Here is an 18,766-nt window from a genome sequence, read left to right on the forward strand (position 1 = left end):
AGCCAAAGTCAAAGTTCACCTCGTCCCAAAAGTATCAGACATAGCAAGTATATATACATGGCAAGTATGTACAGATGGAGATAAATTTGAAGTGCAACAAAAAGTAGACACGCCATGAGCATGCTCTTCAACTGGTTAGCAAATTAAAATAAATAAATAAATGAATACAATTTAAGGAATATAATTTATCACACATAAAAATATATATTATGCGCTCCAAATTGTTGGTAGGGTCAGAGAGAGAGGTAGATAAAACGAAATAAAAATAAAATAAAATAACATTTTGGACAGTGTCCTGGTCTGTTCGTGGCCTTCCATGATTAAGTTTAACACCAGGTTACAGATTTAACAATAAAATAATCATAAAAATATATTTAGAATCCTTCAACGGACAATAAAATAAATACTTTCCTTAATAACTCTAAAAAACCACTACTACACAACTTGAACCCTTAAGAAAAGATCAACCTTTTTTTTGTTCCTTTTTTCAGCCAGACATTTTACCACTCTTCCTCATCAGCTTCTTCCTTTTTTTTCCACAACAAGGGGCTGTACGTGTCTGTGTGCGCGCACAAGTGAATGTGCAATATTAGAGCACTCAGCACAGCATGTGCCCTCATCTGGTGCTCTCAGACTTGGGGGAACATGTCAGCCAGAATCCAATAGCAGCCTTTCTAACACCGAGCTAATGGACTGTTGAGTGAGAGCTGAAAAACAAAGCAGGATGACTCAGACAAGAACAGCCTTCCCCACATGGCATTTCTCTCTCCGTGTGAAGCAGTGGGGGATTCGGGCTGGTCCTGATCATGTGTGGGTTCCTAAAGCAAAATCGATAAACCACAAACTCTACTGGACTGGAGAGCTTGACACACTTCCTGTGTGACGGCGCTCGGGCCAAGGCACTGGCTTCGCCCGTCACCAGGACCACAATATTAATGACGCACCAAACGCTGCTAAAGGTCAAATGTCAGCACATAAATAATCATTTTCCTCCAATAAAAGTCTGAAAAATATGATTATAATTACGATAACTGCCGCAATGGAGAACATTAGCCGGGATTGTCTACACAGCTTTTCTGGTTTTGTCGTCTCCAAATGCCAAATTTACCATAAATTAGGCAAATCGCTGTTCCCTCTGTAATGGTTGAAAAGTCACGCTCGCTCTTTTCCTCCTCCGTCGTCGTCTATACAAAGTGGATCAGCGCTGGGTGTGTTGGAGTGGGAAAGAAGCAAAGTTTTCCCTGCGACTTGTTGCCATTTAGCTTCAAAACGACATAGAAACTAAACAGTCGATCATTTGAAGGTCAGTTAATTTATATAATGTTGAATGTTATGCGATTATAGTTATTATCATAGTGATGTTATTATAGTATTTGACAGAATTTCAATAGAGGAGTTCGAATGAGCAGTATGTGCAGTACTTAACTGTATTCACAGTAAAAAACAATCTAAATCAACCTGCAAATAAAAACATCATCTCCTTATATTTTATTTTCTCCATTTTCCATTTTTTAAATTTAAATTGCATATCAAAGTTTCACATTATGCTTATTTTTTTGGATATATTTGGTGCTGTTTTAGAATAAAAAAAAAAATAAAATGCATATATTACCTTAACTCCCCCTCTTTTTTGTAGATTTGTTTAGATTTTAATACGTACACATTTGCTTGGCATATATTGATTGATTTTTGCTGACATTAAAATTCAAAATTCAGAAATGAATGGAACATTTGAAAATGTATTTACTTATTGCCATTGTTATTATTTTTAATTGTAATGTTTTTTTGTTGATTTGTTATTGTTTAATTCAAATGGATAAACCTTTATTCCATACCATTTTTTAAACCCACACACATTTTGGTTAATGAAGCGCTGCTACAGTCCACCTACAGGTGCAGTAACTTAACAGTAATGTTCACAACTCTCGTTTTTGCTTTATTTGGAACCAACAACATCAATAATAACAATGATAACAAAAATAAGGCTGACTTCCAAAAATTCACTGTCTTTCCTTCACAGGCCCTAAAATAATCGAGAAGGCAAACATTTGCGAACCAGATTTTCACTCCATTTTTGTGCCAAGTACGACAACATTGGCCGCTAAAGTCGACTGATCAGACCGATCTCAGCGAACTCTGCTCTAAAATGTATCTCAGGTTGTTTGCTGAAATCAGAAACAGAAGCGCCTCACTGGAGTTCTATTGGGCTTTCAGTTTACAGCGCAGATCGCTTGTTCTCACATCAGAACACGGCGGGCTTCTATCGACGTTCTGCACATCTGAGCCGACTACATTCTCTAATGAAAGTTTGTTTGCATGTTCCCTGCGATGATCAAAACACAACACGCATGTCAGCAGAAAGAGGCTTCCTGTCAGCCCTCCACCGTTTGTTGTCTCCCCAAACACATGCAAAAAGACGGACTTTGATATTTGGGGAAGGGATTTGCGTCCTCCTAAGTGGACGCTGCGAGCAGATAGAGGGCACCGAGGTCCCGTGTAACTCCAGCTGTTGGGAAGGTGACCTGGTTTTGTTGCGCCGCCACTGGGACGCAGGTGTCAGCCGCTAGGCTCTCAAGAACAGATGCTAGTGAAAGGAGAGACGCGGGGAAGGAGACAGCAGAAAGATGGAGGGGTCTGACCTCTGCTTCTCAGAGGCGACACTAAACATCTGTTTCCACATGCAAAGATGCTCCTGGGAGGAAGACACACACATGTACCCGCACATCGACTCTCACAAACATGCAAGCAGGAGCAGGAAAACTTGGGACATCAAGCTTGCACCAGGTGTGTCAATAAATAATAAGTATGCAGTTTTATTTGGCACTCCTTCCTCGGGATATTAAATCTCCACTGCTCTTCCACCTCTCGTTCACCTGCTTCTTCTGATTCCAGGCAGCACTTGGAAATAAACCTTGTTTGCTAAGAGGACTTTTAAAACGCTCCCGCCTGCTTTAAATGTGCTTCTTCCACACCCCATCTGCATAAATCCTTTTATTTGAACGAAGAAAAGTGACAATGCACACAACAAAGAGCCATTTAAGATAAGCTTCTGCACACAACTGCAGAAACAGATATACAGCGGGTGCAACAATAAAAGACGGCAGCAACGCGGCGCTATCTGCTACGCTTTCATTCGCCGAAAATCACCACAATAGACCCACGACCTTCTTTTCTAGAAGGGTGGAGGCCTGCAGCCGTCTCCCCGCCTGACAGACTTTAAAGACAGTTTCGGGAGGAAATCTCCGGCACAACAATAGCAACTGCTGTGAAGTGAAGACGAGGGACAAGGAGGGTCATGATAGTTGTAACGAGAAGATGCACCTCCAGTTTTCACTGTGGAAAGTGACATCGATCAACAAACCAAAATGAAGCTTTGATCACCAGGGGCCTCATGTATCAAAACTGAAACAAGGCGCGCGGTCTCATTGGATCCCACAACGGACAGATACATGGGAGTCAACGCGAGATAAGTCATGGGGAAATCCATCTGTTTTCACTGTATTTAATATCGCTAGCAAATGAATAAAAATATCTTTGGAGGTGTGTCATTGTCTACTGCGGATCCTCTTCTGATTTTTGTGAGATATGTAATCAAACCAATGCTCCATACATGTTAGCCAATCACCACGCGTTGTTCTGCAGACCGCAGAAAAGAACGTACGTAAACTTTGCAACTTCGATCTGATGACAAACACCGCATACACATGGTAGAAAGCGCTACCAAATCCTGCATTTCAATTTTGTCTAGCTCAATAAAACTTTTTAACAAAAGATATCGTACATGCCGGATGTGACGTCACCATCCGGCGACAGGTAGGACACAGTAAGCAGACAGATTTTGGTACCTACACCGGACACGCAAGCCATGCAAACGCCCATATCGTATGCAAATGAGGCATGCGCCCGCTCTATCTTAAGAGAAAGTGAAATATACGGGAGAAAAATAATTAGATGGAACATTACATTTTTCCCTGAAACACTACTGCAGTGGTAGATGGCTGTGTGAGAGTGAGACGCTGGGATACTGTGCTGCCCTAACTGTCGTACGCACTTCTGGAGTGCTATGTGCTGCGGTGCCTGACATTGAATAAAAAAAAAAAAACATGCATCTGCTGGCCGTGGTCGTAGGTACGGGTGGACCGAAGTCCTGCAGGTCGTAAGTCGGACGTTCCTTGTATAGCGACTGACGCAGACAGAGCAGACTAGGCGCCACCTAGTGGCTCAGTCCTATTGCAACATAATCTTAAATATGAGGCGTTATTTATGGCGTTGGTCTGCATATTGATGGTATGAAAATGCTGTGGGAGATATAAAAACTCCTGATGACAATTTACAAATGTGTGATCACTGTGAAGAAGGGTGACAATGGTGCAACGTTCATCTTGTGACCAAGCTTTTATAGCAACACGTGTCTGGCGGTCGCTCCGATCAAATAAGGAAAACCCGCTCGTGACTTTTTTCAGCTCATCTGTGTCTGCTGTGCATACTGAGTGTCGCCGATGGACCGACTGCTGGAGAAACCAGCTCGGAGGTTGGTGTGAATTACAGCACATTTCTACGCTCAGTTCAAGTTCGATACCTATGGACTTGGCTGTGAAAATGTAGGCACACCACGCAGGTTTGATACACGAGTATCACTTTGAATTTGGATGTTAGACGTAGCAGTGACTCTTCAACAGATTTGCAATGCTGTTTTCAGGTCAAATTCAAGTGATATCCTACATCATACATTTTGTTTTGTGAGACATGAAAGGCAGTTTGCTGTGGACGAGCTGGGGAATAGGCATCTGTATCACAAGTGTTGCGTCAGTTCGTCATTTGGAACCACAGGTCTTTTGCAGGAAGCCCGACTGTAGAAGCAACCACGGTCCAAGAGCTTCTCGGTAGATGAAAAGATGTGAGCTAAATGGAAGTACGAAGACCAGACCACATTCTCGTGTTTTGGGTCACCCCAGTATCAATATAGTTGGTATTGGGAGTGTTGATTAGCTGTTTGCTCCCCGCAAATATCAGCAATAACACCTCGACAATCTGTGTTATGAAAGTTTAAATGGAGACGTCAAGTGCACACGAGTTTATGGGGAAAGTCACCAGGCAGATGGTTCCACTCTTCAAATATGGAGGGCGCAGGGCTGAATTACAGTTGCTTCAGTTTACTCAGTTTCATGGGTTTACTCCGAGTTGAGAAGAGAATCTGAGCAAATATTGACCACCAGATTATGGCGGAGCAATATAGATTCCGTTCTGGAACATGGGACCGAGCGCCACGGTCCCCAGTTCTGGATCATGACCAAAGGATTAGAGCAGCAGAAAAAAAAGATGGGCCGCGTAGCGACTTCCATACAGCGACGCTTTAGCTGGCCTTAGTCATGCGGCATATCAGAAGGAAGATCGGTAACGTACGAGGATCTCAGAAGAGTAAGAAGAACTTTTCCAATTCCAGAAAAGCCCCCAAAAATCCCTTTCTACCACAGTGAATTTATGAAAGACCAGACTACACAGGTCTTTTTTATCTGGTTGTGTTGTCTGTTCCTGCCGTTCAAAAACTCTTAAATGCAAATTCCAAATTTCCATTCATTCAATCTGTAGGTCTGGAATTACAGGACGTGACTCAAGGGCACTTCTTTAAAATTCTGTTGTCCATGAGTGCAGACTGATATGAATCAAGGAAAGCTTAATATGGAAATGGGGTTCTTCCTCCGCTGATCCTGGTTCATTACACTTAAGCTGACATAACTCCTCTCCTGTCTTTGTTGTGAGGATTTTCACCAACACAAGAATTTCCTGCTCCTCCGACTGATGTTGATGCCAGTTCCACTGTATTCTGTCCAAGGTCTCATGCAACAGCGGAGAAGGGAGCTGCGGCTGTAAGCCGACGGGTTTGGCTCACGGTAATCCCTGGAAGTTCATTATGCCCCTCCATTCAAAGGACCCTCGTTCAGCGAGAGAGCATAAGCCTGTCTGCTAACCTGCTCTCCATGTAAAGCGCCGCTGTGCTGCAGGGTTTTCACACCGTCTACCGCCATGCAAAAGCGCACATCCAAGGTGAGAAACACCCATTCGCCCCTTCACAAGGATCCTAGCTGGACTCCTCATGTCCTTTGCCGAAGCCCCGCCTCGCCATCTCACCATTTCACATCCCATATCTGCCATGCATCTTTCCAGGGAAGCCATCAAGCCATCCGTCACTGTCCTTCATGCTCCACCACTTAGAGCTAATTGCTATGCACTTCATGTTTTAGTGTGGTGGATTCCCGGGCTGCACTACTTTTCATGTTCATGTCTTAGAATAACAGACTGACCCATTATTTATCGCGGATCATCGAGAACTCCCAGTAAAAGGGGACGTCTTGCATTGACATCCAGTCACAATGAAGACAAAACAACAATGAATTCATACATAAACAAGTGGAAAAAAACCCAAAACTCATTTCACTGTATAATATGTTTCTGTAGATGCGACTCAAGAGCTCTCAAAGTCAGAGAAGGCAGTAGCATCCAGATAGGACTGATTCATGGGTTGAGGGAAGTGGAAATAACTGGGGTTGAAGTGGTGAAGTTGAATATTGTGTCCTTTTGTGTATAACAGCAAAATATTGGCCATGTGAAACATGCCGTTATTAATATATGCCAAGTAATGGCACCTTTGACTGTAGGATGCTCCCCCTGGTGGGTAGAGTGGTGAACAGCAGTATGTGATCAGTGACGACAACACCGTTTGAAATGGACGGGTACAATTTGGTACGTAAAGGGAGCATGAACGGCCTGATGTGGGGAGTGGGGCTCAAATTCAGAGTCGTTCTGGATGTTTTGGTTCAAATGGAAAAGGGGTGGAGCCTTTTCCATCAAGGCCCCTTGACCTGGCAGAGGAGGTACGGCAGCCTGTCTCTCCTTTGAAATCCATTTTGAAACATACATTTTTTAAATCGTGTGATGTCATTTTCTCATAGTCCTCGTGAGTCATGCTCTTAAATGGGCTATGAGCCAGAAAGACGGCGCCGTCTGGTGTCCTACCAGCCGGGCATATCTCCAAAAACCATGAAGGCAAGAAGCAAAGGCTTCACTCGCCTGTTTCTAGACAACAAAGTCCATGAACTTGGACGATTTTCTCGAAGCCTTCCACATGTTTCTACCAATTCAAACGAGGTTTATGGCCATCCTTTGTTTCGTCCCGACACCAAGCGCTTGTCAAAAAAGCAGCGATAGCAGCTGTGCAACTTTAGAGCGATTGATGGGGGATTAATCATGTATGGAATATACAGCGTCTTCTTTCTTTGGTACGTGAGCTGCACCAGCTCAGCCTTGGCTAGTCATCTCCGTCCAATTAGGAGGCCATAATCCGCTAGAGAAGAGTCATCAAATTCAGCCAAAAACAACCAGTCCATGAGCAGGAACGCACATGCTGGTGAGCACCCACCCACACACGCACGCACGTGCGCGCGCGCACTAGCCCTATCACACACGCATGGTACACAGATGAACACAAATGAAACCAGTGCTGCACAAATGTCAGCCTTACATAAGTACCATTAGGAAGAATAACAACCATGGCGAGGACGAGAGGCATGTCTTGTTGTGCCGCTGTTTCTCTCGATTTCTTTCAACAAAGCCATTAAAGATTCACGACATTAGCAGTGACTTGAGGTGGCTTCCCTGGCAGCAGATAGTCGGCCACTTTAGAAGACGCCGGGGCTAAAAATAGCCGAGCCTTCCCCATGCATAATGAATGGCTGGAGACAGCGCTAAGGCTAGCTCTTTCCAGGAGCGATCTGCCATGCTTGGCTTGGCCCTCTCAGCTCTCCTGGTGTTCCCAGACAGGTGCTCTGAGCCAGACAGTATTCCCACATAAACACGCGCAGACCCAATTCCCAGCCAATCACCGACTACAGCGCTGTGTTCCTATTCAGCAGTCACGCTTCGCTAGCAACACAAGTCATGTCTGTCCACCTGTTAGCTTTGGTAATGGTGGACCTCTACCACACACTCGCAGGCAGGCAGGCAGGCAGGGCTTCCTGAGGATTATCACACAGCGGTCAGTTTCTGCCTGAGTCGCTCAGGCTTATTTCCGCCCCAGCGTCCACTCCCTACATGACCACGCTCGCCGGCGCTGACCAACTCATAAACAGACGCCGGTTACGGCCGCTCTATTCCCTCGCAGGCACGGCTGCGTCTCCCCACATGCCAGGGTGTGTTTATGCAGCGCCAGACCGCCACTCTAAACTCATTTATGCCGATTTTTAATGGACGCCCAAAGCCAAGGACTCTCTCTGCACCCATTAGATCTGCAGTCCCGGCTGGCAATTTGCAATTCCACATCAATGTTGTTCTCCCTTCCTCCAAATATCTTCCTTTCACCCTGTGAGCGTTAATCAGCAAATCCTTTCCATTCACATCCTCCATTTAACTCTTTGTCTCGTGCTCCGTCTCAAGCGCTATTTTTATCCCTTGGTTTTTTTTTTTCCCTTCTGTCTTTTATTTTATTATTTTTTTTCATGGAACATGTCTCATTAAGCAACTTCAAAAGTCAGAAGTGTGGTTTTCTCTGCCTCCCAGTCGCCTCTCTGCGTCTCCGGCTTCTTTGTGTCGCCATGGCTGCGCACGCGCTCAGCAGCGACCGAAAGAAGCCGAAAAAGCGCGTGGGTGTGTGCGATGGCGGCCAGACAGGGAGCGTGCACCTAGCAGGCGCTCGCTGCTTCTGTGGCAGAATCTGCCATTAGGGCGTCAGTGGCAGGGTGAATTTATTTGCTGCGTGGTTACTGGGCTAATGATTGATGTTGCCCCAGCAAACAGTAAACCAATTAGGAGGCTGATGTAACGTCATTTTAAAAGCCTCCTAATCACGTTCCTCTTGGACCTGGGACCCGGGCCCTCCCTAATGAAGATTTATACTGGATCAAAGGAGAGCCTAACGCCATTAACAATAGATTGTATTCCACCAAAAATCACATTAGGACGTCTCTGCCCACCCCGATCATCAGGCCTGGGCGGATCACTGGTGCAGAGGCCTGGAGAGCTGGGGGAAGGAGCCGGAGGACAGACAGAGCTTTCCCACACGGGCTAATTGTTGAGAGTCCGTCAGCTGCTGCTGAAGAGGAGTGCGTGTGTTTCAGGCGTCCCAAGGTGGCCGACATGGTCAAGGAGGGTTGTGGCCTTTGGTGCTTGGGAAAGTAAGTATCCCAAGGGGCCAGACTCTTTCCTGGGACTATGGTGTGAGGGGCAAGCCAAAAGACACGAGACAGTAAAAGAATCTCAAACGAAACTTGAATTTTGTCACTTAAATATTTAAGAGTTTAATGATGCAATAACATTATATGCATTTAATACCTTTGACGTCACTTTAGTTTAAGGTTCTCAGTTAATAATAATTCAAAACACATTTATTTTGAGGGACAAAAGGAAAAACTGAGATCAAAATGTACAATATTTCTAACCTCATGAAGGGCACACAAGTGCAGGCCAAGGGACACATGCGGCCCCTGGGCCACACTTTGCCCACCAGCGTTTAAAACCTCTACGTTTAAAAGTCAAGAAAAAATGGCCGAGTCATGAGAATGATGACAGAGAGAGATGGCAGAGGTGAGAGAGGATAAGCAGGCCCCAAGACCTCTCTTACCCGTGGAGGAGGGCTGACCCCGCAGCAGGTATGAGTCTTCTGGATGAGGATCCAGGTGAGAGTGAGTGGAGTTTTTCTCCAGCAGGGGCACCTGGCACTCCCTGATCGGTGGAGATGGGCCGGGGGAGGGGTGGTGGGGGGCGGAGGAGGAGGAGGGGAGGGATGGAGGGAGCAGGGAGGAGGAAGAGGTCGGAGGCAGTGGGCGACCTGGAAGGAGATGGAGGAAGAGAGAGAGAGGGGGGAGGGGGGAGGGGAGACGTTAGACAAAACTGATGGTATGATCGAACATGACAACAGAAATTGATCGACAAGCAGGTCGACCGCTGAGGGACAGTTGAAGTGAGCAGACAGCGCAGGCTTTTCCCCTAAATTATGGTGTCATAAATAATTAAAGTGTGCAATACACCAACCTCCTCTTCTCCTGAGGACATCTGCCATCAGGGGTCGCCACGGCAAGTCGTATATACACGTACATATATAGATAGATCTGTATATATACTGTATATATTCACATACACACAGAAAGCATTTGGAATGAAATGAATAAGTCAAAAACCTTCGAGTGCTTCGAGTGAAACATTGTAAGATCCGACGTGACTTTGTGAAAGACTCTGTGATACATAAAAACGATATCAATATTTAAGTCAAAGCAGGCATTTGATTACTATTTCAGGAGCCACAAACAAGGGTTAAAATAAAAGTGAAAGTTTCATGCGGCATTCAATTATTTATTATCATGTTTTTGTTTTGAAGATGGTGGGACATTAAATTTACAAAAGGACGCGACTGCAGCGAGGGTGTGTCACAGTCTATTTTTGCTAGGAAGAAGGGGAATTTCAAGCGATGTTGTTTTATTGTCAATATTAGAGAGCTAGACAAAACATAACTACGTTATTTTAACACACTAATAAATAAATCATAAAACAGCAAACATTTATTTACAAGATGTCCAACATGAGTTCAGTGGGGAAAAACATAATAAAGGTTTTATCCTTTATCGAACTCATGACAAGGCAAAACCACTAAAAACTAAAAACCATCCAAAAGATTTTCAGCGTGAAAATCTTTATAAATGGATCGAAATATAATATAATATCAATATAATATGAAATATAACAGAAAAAGGCAATAATCATATTATGATTAATAAAAATGAATCTATAATAAGACGATAACTAACAGCTGGAATCGCTAAAAACCACACCAGAAATAGGAGGAGCACAAATAATGAGCATGGTTTCACATATTCCGTCCAGCACCGAACCAGTCTGGGCAAAGAAGTGAATGAGTCCTCGGGGCATGTGTTGCACAGATGCCTTCTGAGCGACAGCAATTCAAAACATCAAATGACTACAAATGGGGCAAAAAGCAAAGCTTCATCTCTACTATTAAATAAGCATCAATGCACGGTTTCCACTCATCAGTGAGACTGTACAAAAATCCCAATCCATCGCCACGATGATCATTTCTGTGAAGCTCCCAGTTACAGAACAATTACAGCGAGCGATTTGGTGTCGAAGGCCGGGTGGAACTTGTTGGCGAGATAACCTCGCGCAGGACCAGGAAACAGGAGAAGGGAGACAAACACTGAAGCTCGCCTGGAGTGCACAGACACCGTACGGTGGGAGACCCTCCATGAAAGCCCACGGATCTGCTAAATATATTCACTGGAGTTTAAAAGTACTGCAGCACCTCAACAAAAAGAACTTATTTGAGGTGGTTTAGGAGTTCTCTCTACTTTATATCACAAAATACTATTTCAGTTTACATTTTTATTCTACGCTATTTCAGGTTTTCAGACAGGGATTAATATAATCTTATTTAAACCTGTGGCTCACAAATATATTTGTTGCTCATCCATCCATCCAAGGCTTAAATGAAATAGCATTATTCTGTACATCTACAATGCTATACTGTATACATTCATCTTATTCTTCTTCATCCATCCATCCATCCATCCATCCACCCATCCATCCATCCATCCAGATGCCACAATGTTTAAGCGATAACATTGACTATTACAATATCGAGTTGCGTGCTAAATATTATTATTTAAGAGCTTCGATTACTGTTTCTTTCTATGTGTGAAGCTTCATGACTCATTCTGCGCCATGCATTTTCAGCGGATTAATAATCCACCTCTCTCCTTCTGAAGATCCACCCTCCATTAACTTCAATTTATTTAGCATCAGTAAATCTGATATTATTCCACATTTAAATGATTTTCTTTGTTATTTATTTTTGCCGTCTCCACTCGGCTCCTAAAAGCATGTAATTACACAGTAACGCTACTTCTCTTCAGATACCTCATCATGGCTTATCTTGAACAGCCCTTCTGAACGAGGAAGGTGTAATTAAAACAGTTGTATTTAAAACATCATTTTTTTTGGTCAATATCGCATTCCAACACATATGTGATCAAGGAAGAGCTGAGCCATGAGGCAGAGTTACGACTCACCAGTGCGTGGTCACCAGGTTAGTTTCATGAGCCATACAACTGACCAAAATGTGCTTTCGCCGACCCTTTGAGACTCACATGCTCCTTCACATGGAGTCATTCTTTGGATTGGCACCAAGAAGACGAGCCAGGACACACTGGAGAGGAGAGGGACACTATTCCTCCGGACCCCACCTCAGAGGAGTGTAATAAAAATGACATTGCTCATCACAAAAGGCAAACGTTGTCATTCAGATGTGCGACTCTCACACTCTCCACAGACTTTTAAAGGCCTCACGTCAAGTGAAGACATGAGGGACATTTTATTGTCGAACAAAGATCACCAGTATCCACAAGCTATCGCTGCAGGAGCCGACCACAATCTGCTTCAGTCACTTTCACTTCTGAAGGGACCAATGTGCTATTTCTACTCACGCAGCCTCAGAAGACTGGATTGGTGGGATTGATGGGGCCCACTTCCACTGTCCTTTACATGACCAAGACAGAGACAAGTTAACAGCCAGCCTTGAAATAGCGGGAGCCGGGGGACGCCTGGCCACAATCAGGCTGTCCCATCCACCAGAGGGACGCCAGCCGGGTGGAGAGACTTCACTCTTCTCTCTGAAGGTTTGGGAATCAAGGACATGGAGAGGTCTAATAAATTCTATTTAGAGAGCGCTTAAAATATAGAATAATTACGTCTGTCATATTTGCCCCGAAATCAATCAACAATAGAACCAGAATGAGGTCAGAGAGTCCAGTTAAACCACTGAAGAACTCAGGAAATTATCACCTCTAATTGGATACTGAAGTTATTTTCTCCTTCGGTAAAACAATCTCCCCGGACGCCGGGGTGCTTTAGCAGTTAACAAACCTCAGAAGAAAAGCGACAGTGATTTGCACTCCACTGGCTCATCCGACCAGGAAGGAGTAACAGCACGCGAGTGAGTCATATCAGTCCCTCCAGGAGACGGCCATGTCAAGACTGCAACGATATGGACGACGCAATTTCCTTTCCCAGTCGCGGTTCAGCCGTGAATGATACCAAATCCATTCATAACTGACTGAATTCCCATGACTGAAATGTAGCATTGACGGAAGTAAAATGCGGAACTCACTAGTGCGGTGTCACCTGAACTCGATTCAGGGCGGAGGTAAACAAACATGGCTGACCGCCAGATCCTTCTCTCTCCAGGCTGTTTCTGACGTTCTACATCCCCGACCCGTGTTCATGTGAGCCGCCCATCCAAACATCCATCAGTCTGGAAACTACTCACGAAACGTCATATACATTTTTATTTCTTTAGTATGTACATTTACTTATTTACTTATTTTGCATGTGATCTCTCCGCTTGAAATACTTCTTGCAAATAAAAGACATTTTGTGACAAACTTCTGCTATAAACTTTCAGCGCATTGTTTTAAACAATCTGCCACATTTCTTGCTGCAACAATCAATACAAAAGTCAGGGACTGAAAATTGGGAAAAAGCAAGAAAAACGCAAAGCTGCATAAATATATCTCAATATTTCCACTGATTCCTTCTTTTATTTTGAAATGATCGCACTCGTGCCACAACACACACCGGGAGCTGTGAGATTGTAAATGAACAGAATCAAACAGAGAATTGATAGGATTCAAAGGTCATGATCGACTGAAGACTTTTTCTTTTTTTTTTTTTGATCCATGGGTGAATATTGAACTGACCGCAGCAGGAGTGGATGGATATACAGTCGAAGCCAAAGCATTCATCAGCTAACATTGGAGTCCAGGTGGAATTTATAGAAGTGCCTTTAATAGGACAGGAGTCAGAGTGATGCCTCTGTCCAAACTTGCCCCAGCTTTGAGCCTTTGTGTCAGGGACACCAGAGCAAGGATCGATCCACAGCATTAACTACAACCCAGAGAGATGCCATGGCTTCTGTTAAGGTGTGTGTGTGTGTCCGTCCGGTCAATCTCATCCGAGCAAACAGAGAAAAATGGATAAACAATGGCAAAGCAAACACTGTGTCCAGCAGCGGGGACAGTGAGAGACAGATGGACGGGGCGGGGGCAAGGGAGAGGCAGGGAGGTCACCGGGGTAACCGGCGGAATGGAGAGCAAAGAGAGAAATTAATGAAGGTGTAGAGGAGAGGACCGCCGAGCTGCTATCACCTGACAAAACACACTGGCCACAAAAAACAGGCAGGAAGCAATAGAGGCGGAAAATGAAGAGAGAAGGAGGCGGCAAATGACGGAGGACACAGATGAAGAGGTAAAGAGGGGACAGGACGCGCACACGCAGGGGAAATCCAATTGATCTGAAGGGATCGATGGCTTCAGTTGGTGCCAGACCCGAGCCCAGATTTGCAGGTCTCCCCAGGGCCACCGTGAGGCCAGGGGAATGTGTGTCAGCCAGAGCCGCGCCATGCTTTCAATTACCAGCGCGTGCACGGCAGGTGACGTGTGCGCCGGCCTGCTTATTAATATTTTAAATCACTTTAATTACAAAAAAGGAAAAATTGCAATAGTTGGCCAAAAGCAATTAAGGGAACTTTAATCTCTTTAGCAATTATGCTGTGGGGCATCCTTAACTCACTCATTTCTGCCCGCTACATTTGGAAAAAGGTCAGTGTAAATTGCTTTGTGTTATTAGAACAAAGAATTGGCAAAGAGCTCACGTGCCTCTCTTGACAATTGCATCCATGGCCATCCTTCAGCCGCCTCCCCGGCCATCTGTATCCTTCCTTCTTTCAGCGCAAATATCCAACGGCTCAAATGTGTTGATGAGTGTGAAAAACCAGGGTACCGAGGGGGTAGAACCAAGAATCCCAACACTCTTTTACAATATCAAAGGCTCGAGTCAACTCCCCAGAGAGTTCAGGCAGCACGCAGGAGACAAACAAGATCATCATCTATTTCTGCGCGAGCAAGTATGAGTCACACTTGTAGGAGCGGGGCCCGTTGTATGTTTGTTATCCAGTATCGCACGGTGACACTTCTGCGGTGGCGACTGGTCAACTGGGGGCTCTCATGTGAAGTCAGCTCGAAATACACCAAAAGTTTACTTTGGAAAGTGAAAGTTTTTTTTTCTAATTTGTTTGTAAGAAGAAATAAAGTCCTTATAGTCATAGTGTGTACGGTCCATTTCACTCCCCTGATAATAAACAGCTGTGACGGTAGATGTGGTATGATGAAACAGTGCCCTAACTTTCAAAGGCCACTAGATGGCGCTCTTGGTTTAGAAATGTTGTGAGGCTTCATTGAATCAGTTCTTTGAGTTCAAACATTTTACAGCAGACAGTGCCACCTGGTGGCCTCTGAACATCAAGACACTGTGTCATGAAACCTCATCGACCCTTCACTACTGTGTCATGAAACCTCATCAACCCTTCACTACTGTGTCATGAAACCTCATCGACCCTTCACTACTGTGCCATGAAACTTCATTGACACTTCACTACTGTGTCATAAAACCTTATTGACCCTTCAATACTGTGTCGTGAATCCTCACCAACCCTTCACTACTGTGTCATGAAACCTCATCGACCCTTCACTACTGTGCCATGAAACTTCATTGACCCTTCACTACTGTGTCATGAAACCTCATCAACCCTTCACTACTGTGTCATGAAACCTCATTGACCCTTCACTACTGTGCCATGAAACTTCATTGACCCTTCACTACTGTGTCATGAAACCTCATCTACCCTTCACTACTGCGTCATGAAACCTCATCGACCCTTCATGACTGTGTCATGAAACCTCATCTACCCTTCACTACTGCGTCATGAAACTTCATTGACCCTTCACTACTGTGCCATGAAACTTCATTGACACTTCACTACTGTGTCATAAAACCTTATTGACCCTTCAATACTGTGTCGTGAATCCTCACCAACCCTTCACTACTGTGTCGTGAAACCTCACTGACCCATTACTAATAGACAGCTCCTCTTTAGAACAGTCCGTTTAAGGTCATAATTATTTCATGTCTTGCTCCTAAATCTTCCTACGCTCTCTTAAACCTCATGACTTGCACTTAGATTTCCCTGCTCATATTTGAACATCCTCTTCCGAGACACAGATTCAGTGTCTCTTCCTGCTCAGTCAGCAGTGTGCGCTGACTTTTTTTCAGACTGAATTCTCAACTATTTTTAAATGGAAAACCAACATAAACAAGTTGTAATATATGTTCTACAGGCAAAACATGAGCAGAGTGCCAGGGAAGACGTTGACGTCGCAGCCTAGGAAGAGCAAATGTGAGGGGAAATATATGTATTCTAAGCGCAACAACTATTCTGCTCTTGAACTCAAAAAGCCTTCTCCGCTATGAAGTCAGTAGAAACAACTTTACACGTCAGACGGCGGAAAAAACGGGTTAAGCAGATGGAAGTACAAGTTTCCGCCTCTGGCTTTTCCTGCTCTTTTCATGATAAAAGGACAGCCTGGACTTGAAGCCACGTAATACGTTTCCTGTTGAGTTTAGCAGAACTCTGGCACAACTTCTTGCTAAATCCATATGCAGGGGTTGTATTAGGCTCTTCCTGACAACTTCACCTCGGAAGAAGTGTAAACTCAGCATTTTTTTTCTTCACTTTCATCACAAGTACGGGTTGATTCCTGTCCTTGTCGCCTTCTTCCGTCCCGGTCGTCCTTGCCTCTACTTCTGTCGCCGCCCGCCACACTCCGTCCCTCCGTGCGCCCATCTGGGCGAGGTGAGGAGAGCTAGGCCGAGGAGAGCGGAGTGGAGCGCGGGCTGGAGCGACAGCTGGAGCCCAGTCAGACAAGCAGAGACAAATTACCCCTCTAACGAGAGCCATTCATCATCCCTTCATCTCTGGCTTTTCGCATCTCTCTATTCCTTCACACCTCAATCTAGAAAAAACAAAAAACGGATGCACCTGGATGCCAACAGCGGATTCGCTCCAGCATCTCTGCTCCATTTGTGTGGCTGAGTCAACGGGAGCCTGCGTCGATAGAAATGATGGGAAATAATGAGACAGAAGCGGGACCAAATGTGAGCGAGTGAATGTGCAGGAAGAGGGTGGAAAGGAAAGTGACACACCCATGCTGGCTCATGCAGCGTCTCATTACCATGGCTGCTGTCAGCACAGATGTTGGACTGGGCTGGGAGCTGTCAGTCAGCGCCCGCGCCCGCGCCCGCGCACGTGTGCGTGTCTATACGTGTGACGAGGATCGCAGGGCTGTTTAGTGCTGACAGCTGCTGACACAATAGACCGCTCCTCTATTTATCTATACAGTCTTCATCTCTTCCCACTTCCTCCCTCCTTGAACTTTCCTTCTTTTTTTCTTTCTCCATGCATCAGGAGTCCCACCTGTTGACGCCGCAGCGTGCAACACATGGATTCCATTCCTGCCGCAACGTCCACCACTACTTCCATCGTCCTCAATCAAAGCCACCGGAGAAAAAGAGTGATAAAACAAGAGGAGAAGAAAGGCGGCGATAAGAGGACGATTCAACAGACGTGTTTTAATTAATAAAGTTTGGCTTTGGGCGCCCAAAGAGACGATAATATCGCAGGCTGAGTCTTTGAAGTGCCAGGCAGTGTCTGAGCTCCTCTCTGGCCTGCAGCTTTTCTCTGCAAGCTCACAGCTCCTCCCTTTCATCTGTATCACTCCATCAATCCACAGCGATGAAGACCCACTTTCCTTAACAGCGTGCAAACACACAAACAGCCCGCGGCTCAGGAGGGCGACGCCTTCTGGCGAGGACAGCCAGATGTAAATTTGGGTCTCCGTCAACGTCCCGATTTAGGTAATGTTCCCTTCTACGACTGGAAACATTCAAAAATTACACCAGCATCACCCTGGGAGTCAGTATAACTCAAGACTCTTCCTTTCCAGGGGCGAAACAAGATCTCTTCACTAAAGTCTTTGGCTTTGAACAACCGCCTCACAACTTTTTAAACTGACAGCACCACCTGCCGCATCATGAAGCCTCATTCATCCATCACTACTGGAGGTTTTTCAGGGATCCTAGTTTCATCCAAAACCTCCGATTTGTTGAAGGTTGACCAACAATGGTACCATGTACCACTCTGAACAGATCCACAGCTACAAAGTCCGGGTAAAAAGTGTCAAACCAAGAGCACTAAAGCTGTGGGTCAGCTGCAACTGCATTCTGAGTATATTATTATTGTTGGTTTAGCAGAATTGACGGAACAAATAATTCACCTTTTTAGCTTGGAGAAAACACAACTTCCGTCACAGATACAACCAAATAACTTTTCCAAACAAGTGTTGGATTCCACCTCTCACCCAGGAAGGCTCTGACCTTTCTGACCTCTTTTTTTCTTTTTATCAAACAAATGAGTTCATAATGAAGCCAATCACAGACAATGAAGTCAGATTGACAGAGTGAAAAGGAAAATTCAAAGACCTCGACCTTGTTGGAGTCTCAGCGTTTCCACTGAAAAGAGCCATTCAGATGGAATAGTTTGTGATGATGGTCTAAACAGTGTCTGCGACCTCCATGTGAGACGTGCTGGAGGAATAATGTAATGGCCGTCCAGCACGTACTGAGCAGACGTGTGGGGAGGAAGACGCAAATGACGGCGGTTACATTTGAACCTTGCTGCACCAGGATGAAAGAGGAACGCTGCAGTGTGTTAATGTGATTAAAGGCTGATGGCAGCACGCAGCCAGACATTCATCGGCCACATTTCATCCTCATGTCACGCTTGGCTTTCAAAATAAAACTCAGAGAACTCCTT

General features: G+C 44.9%; 1 protein-coding gene across 19 annotated transcripts in view; it reads right to left on the reverse strand.

Moving 5' to 3' along the window:
- Window positions 1-18,766, reverse strand: part of tenm2a (teneurin transmembrane protein 2a) — a 252,539-nt gene that overhangs the window by 66,895 nt on the left and 166,878 nt on the right. For 13 of the 19 annotated variants that reach the window (XM_053880001.1, XM_053880007.1, XM_053879994.1 and 10 more), the window contains one exon: window positions 9,614-9,820. The exons of the other annotated variants lie outside the window; for them this stretch is intronic. In XM_053880001.1, the coding sequence (XP_053735976.1) occupies window positions 9,614-9,820 (207 nt within the window). The remainder of the gene's footprint in view (window positions 1-9,613; window positions 9,821-18,766) is intronic. 19 annotated transcript variants of the gene reach the window in all.

The sequence above is a fragment of the Synchiropus splendidus genome, chromosome 11 (genome assembly GCF_027744825.2).
Source record: "Synchiropus splendidus isolate RoL2022-P1 chromosome 11, RoL_Sspl_1.0, whole genome shotgun sequence".
NCBI lineage: Eukaryota > Metazoa > Chordata > Actinopteri > Syngnathiformes > Callionymidae > Synchiropus > Synchiropus splendidus.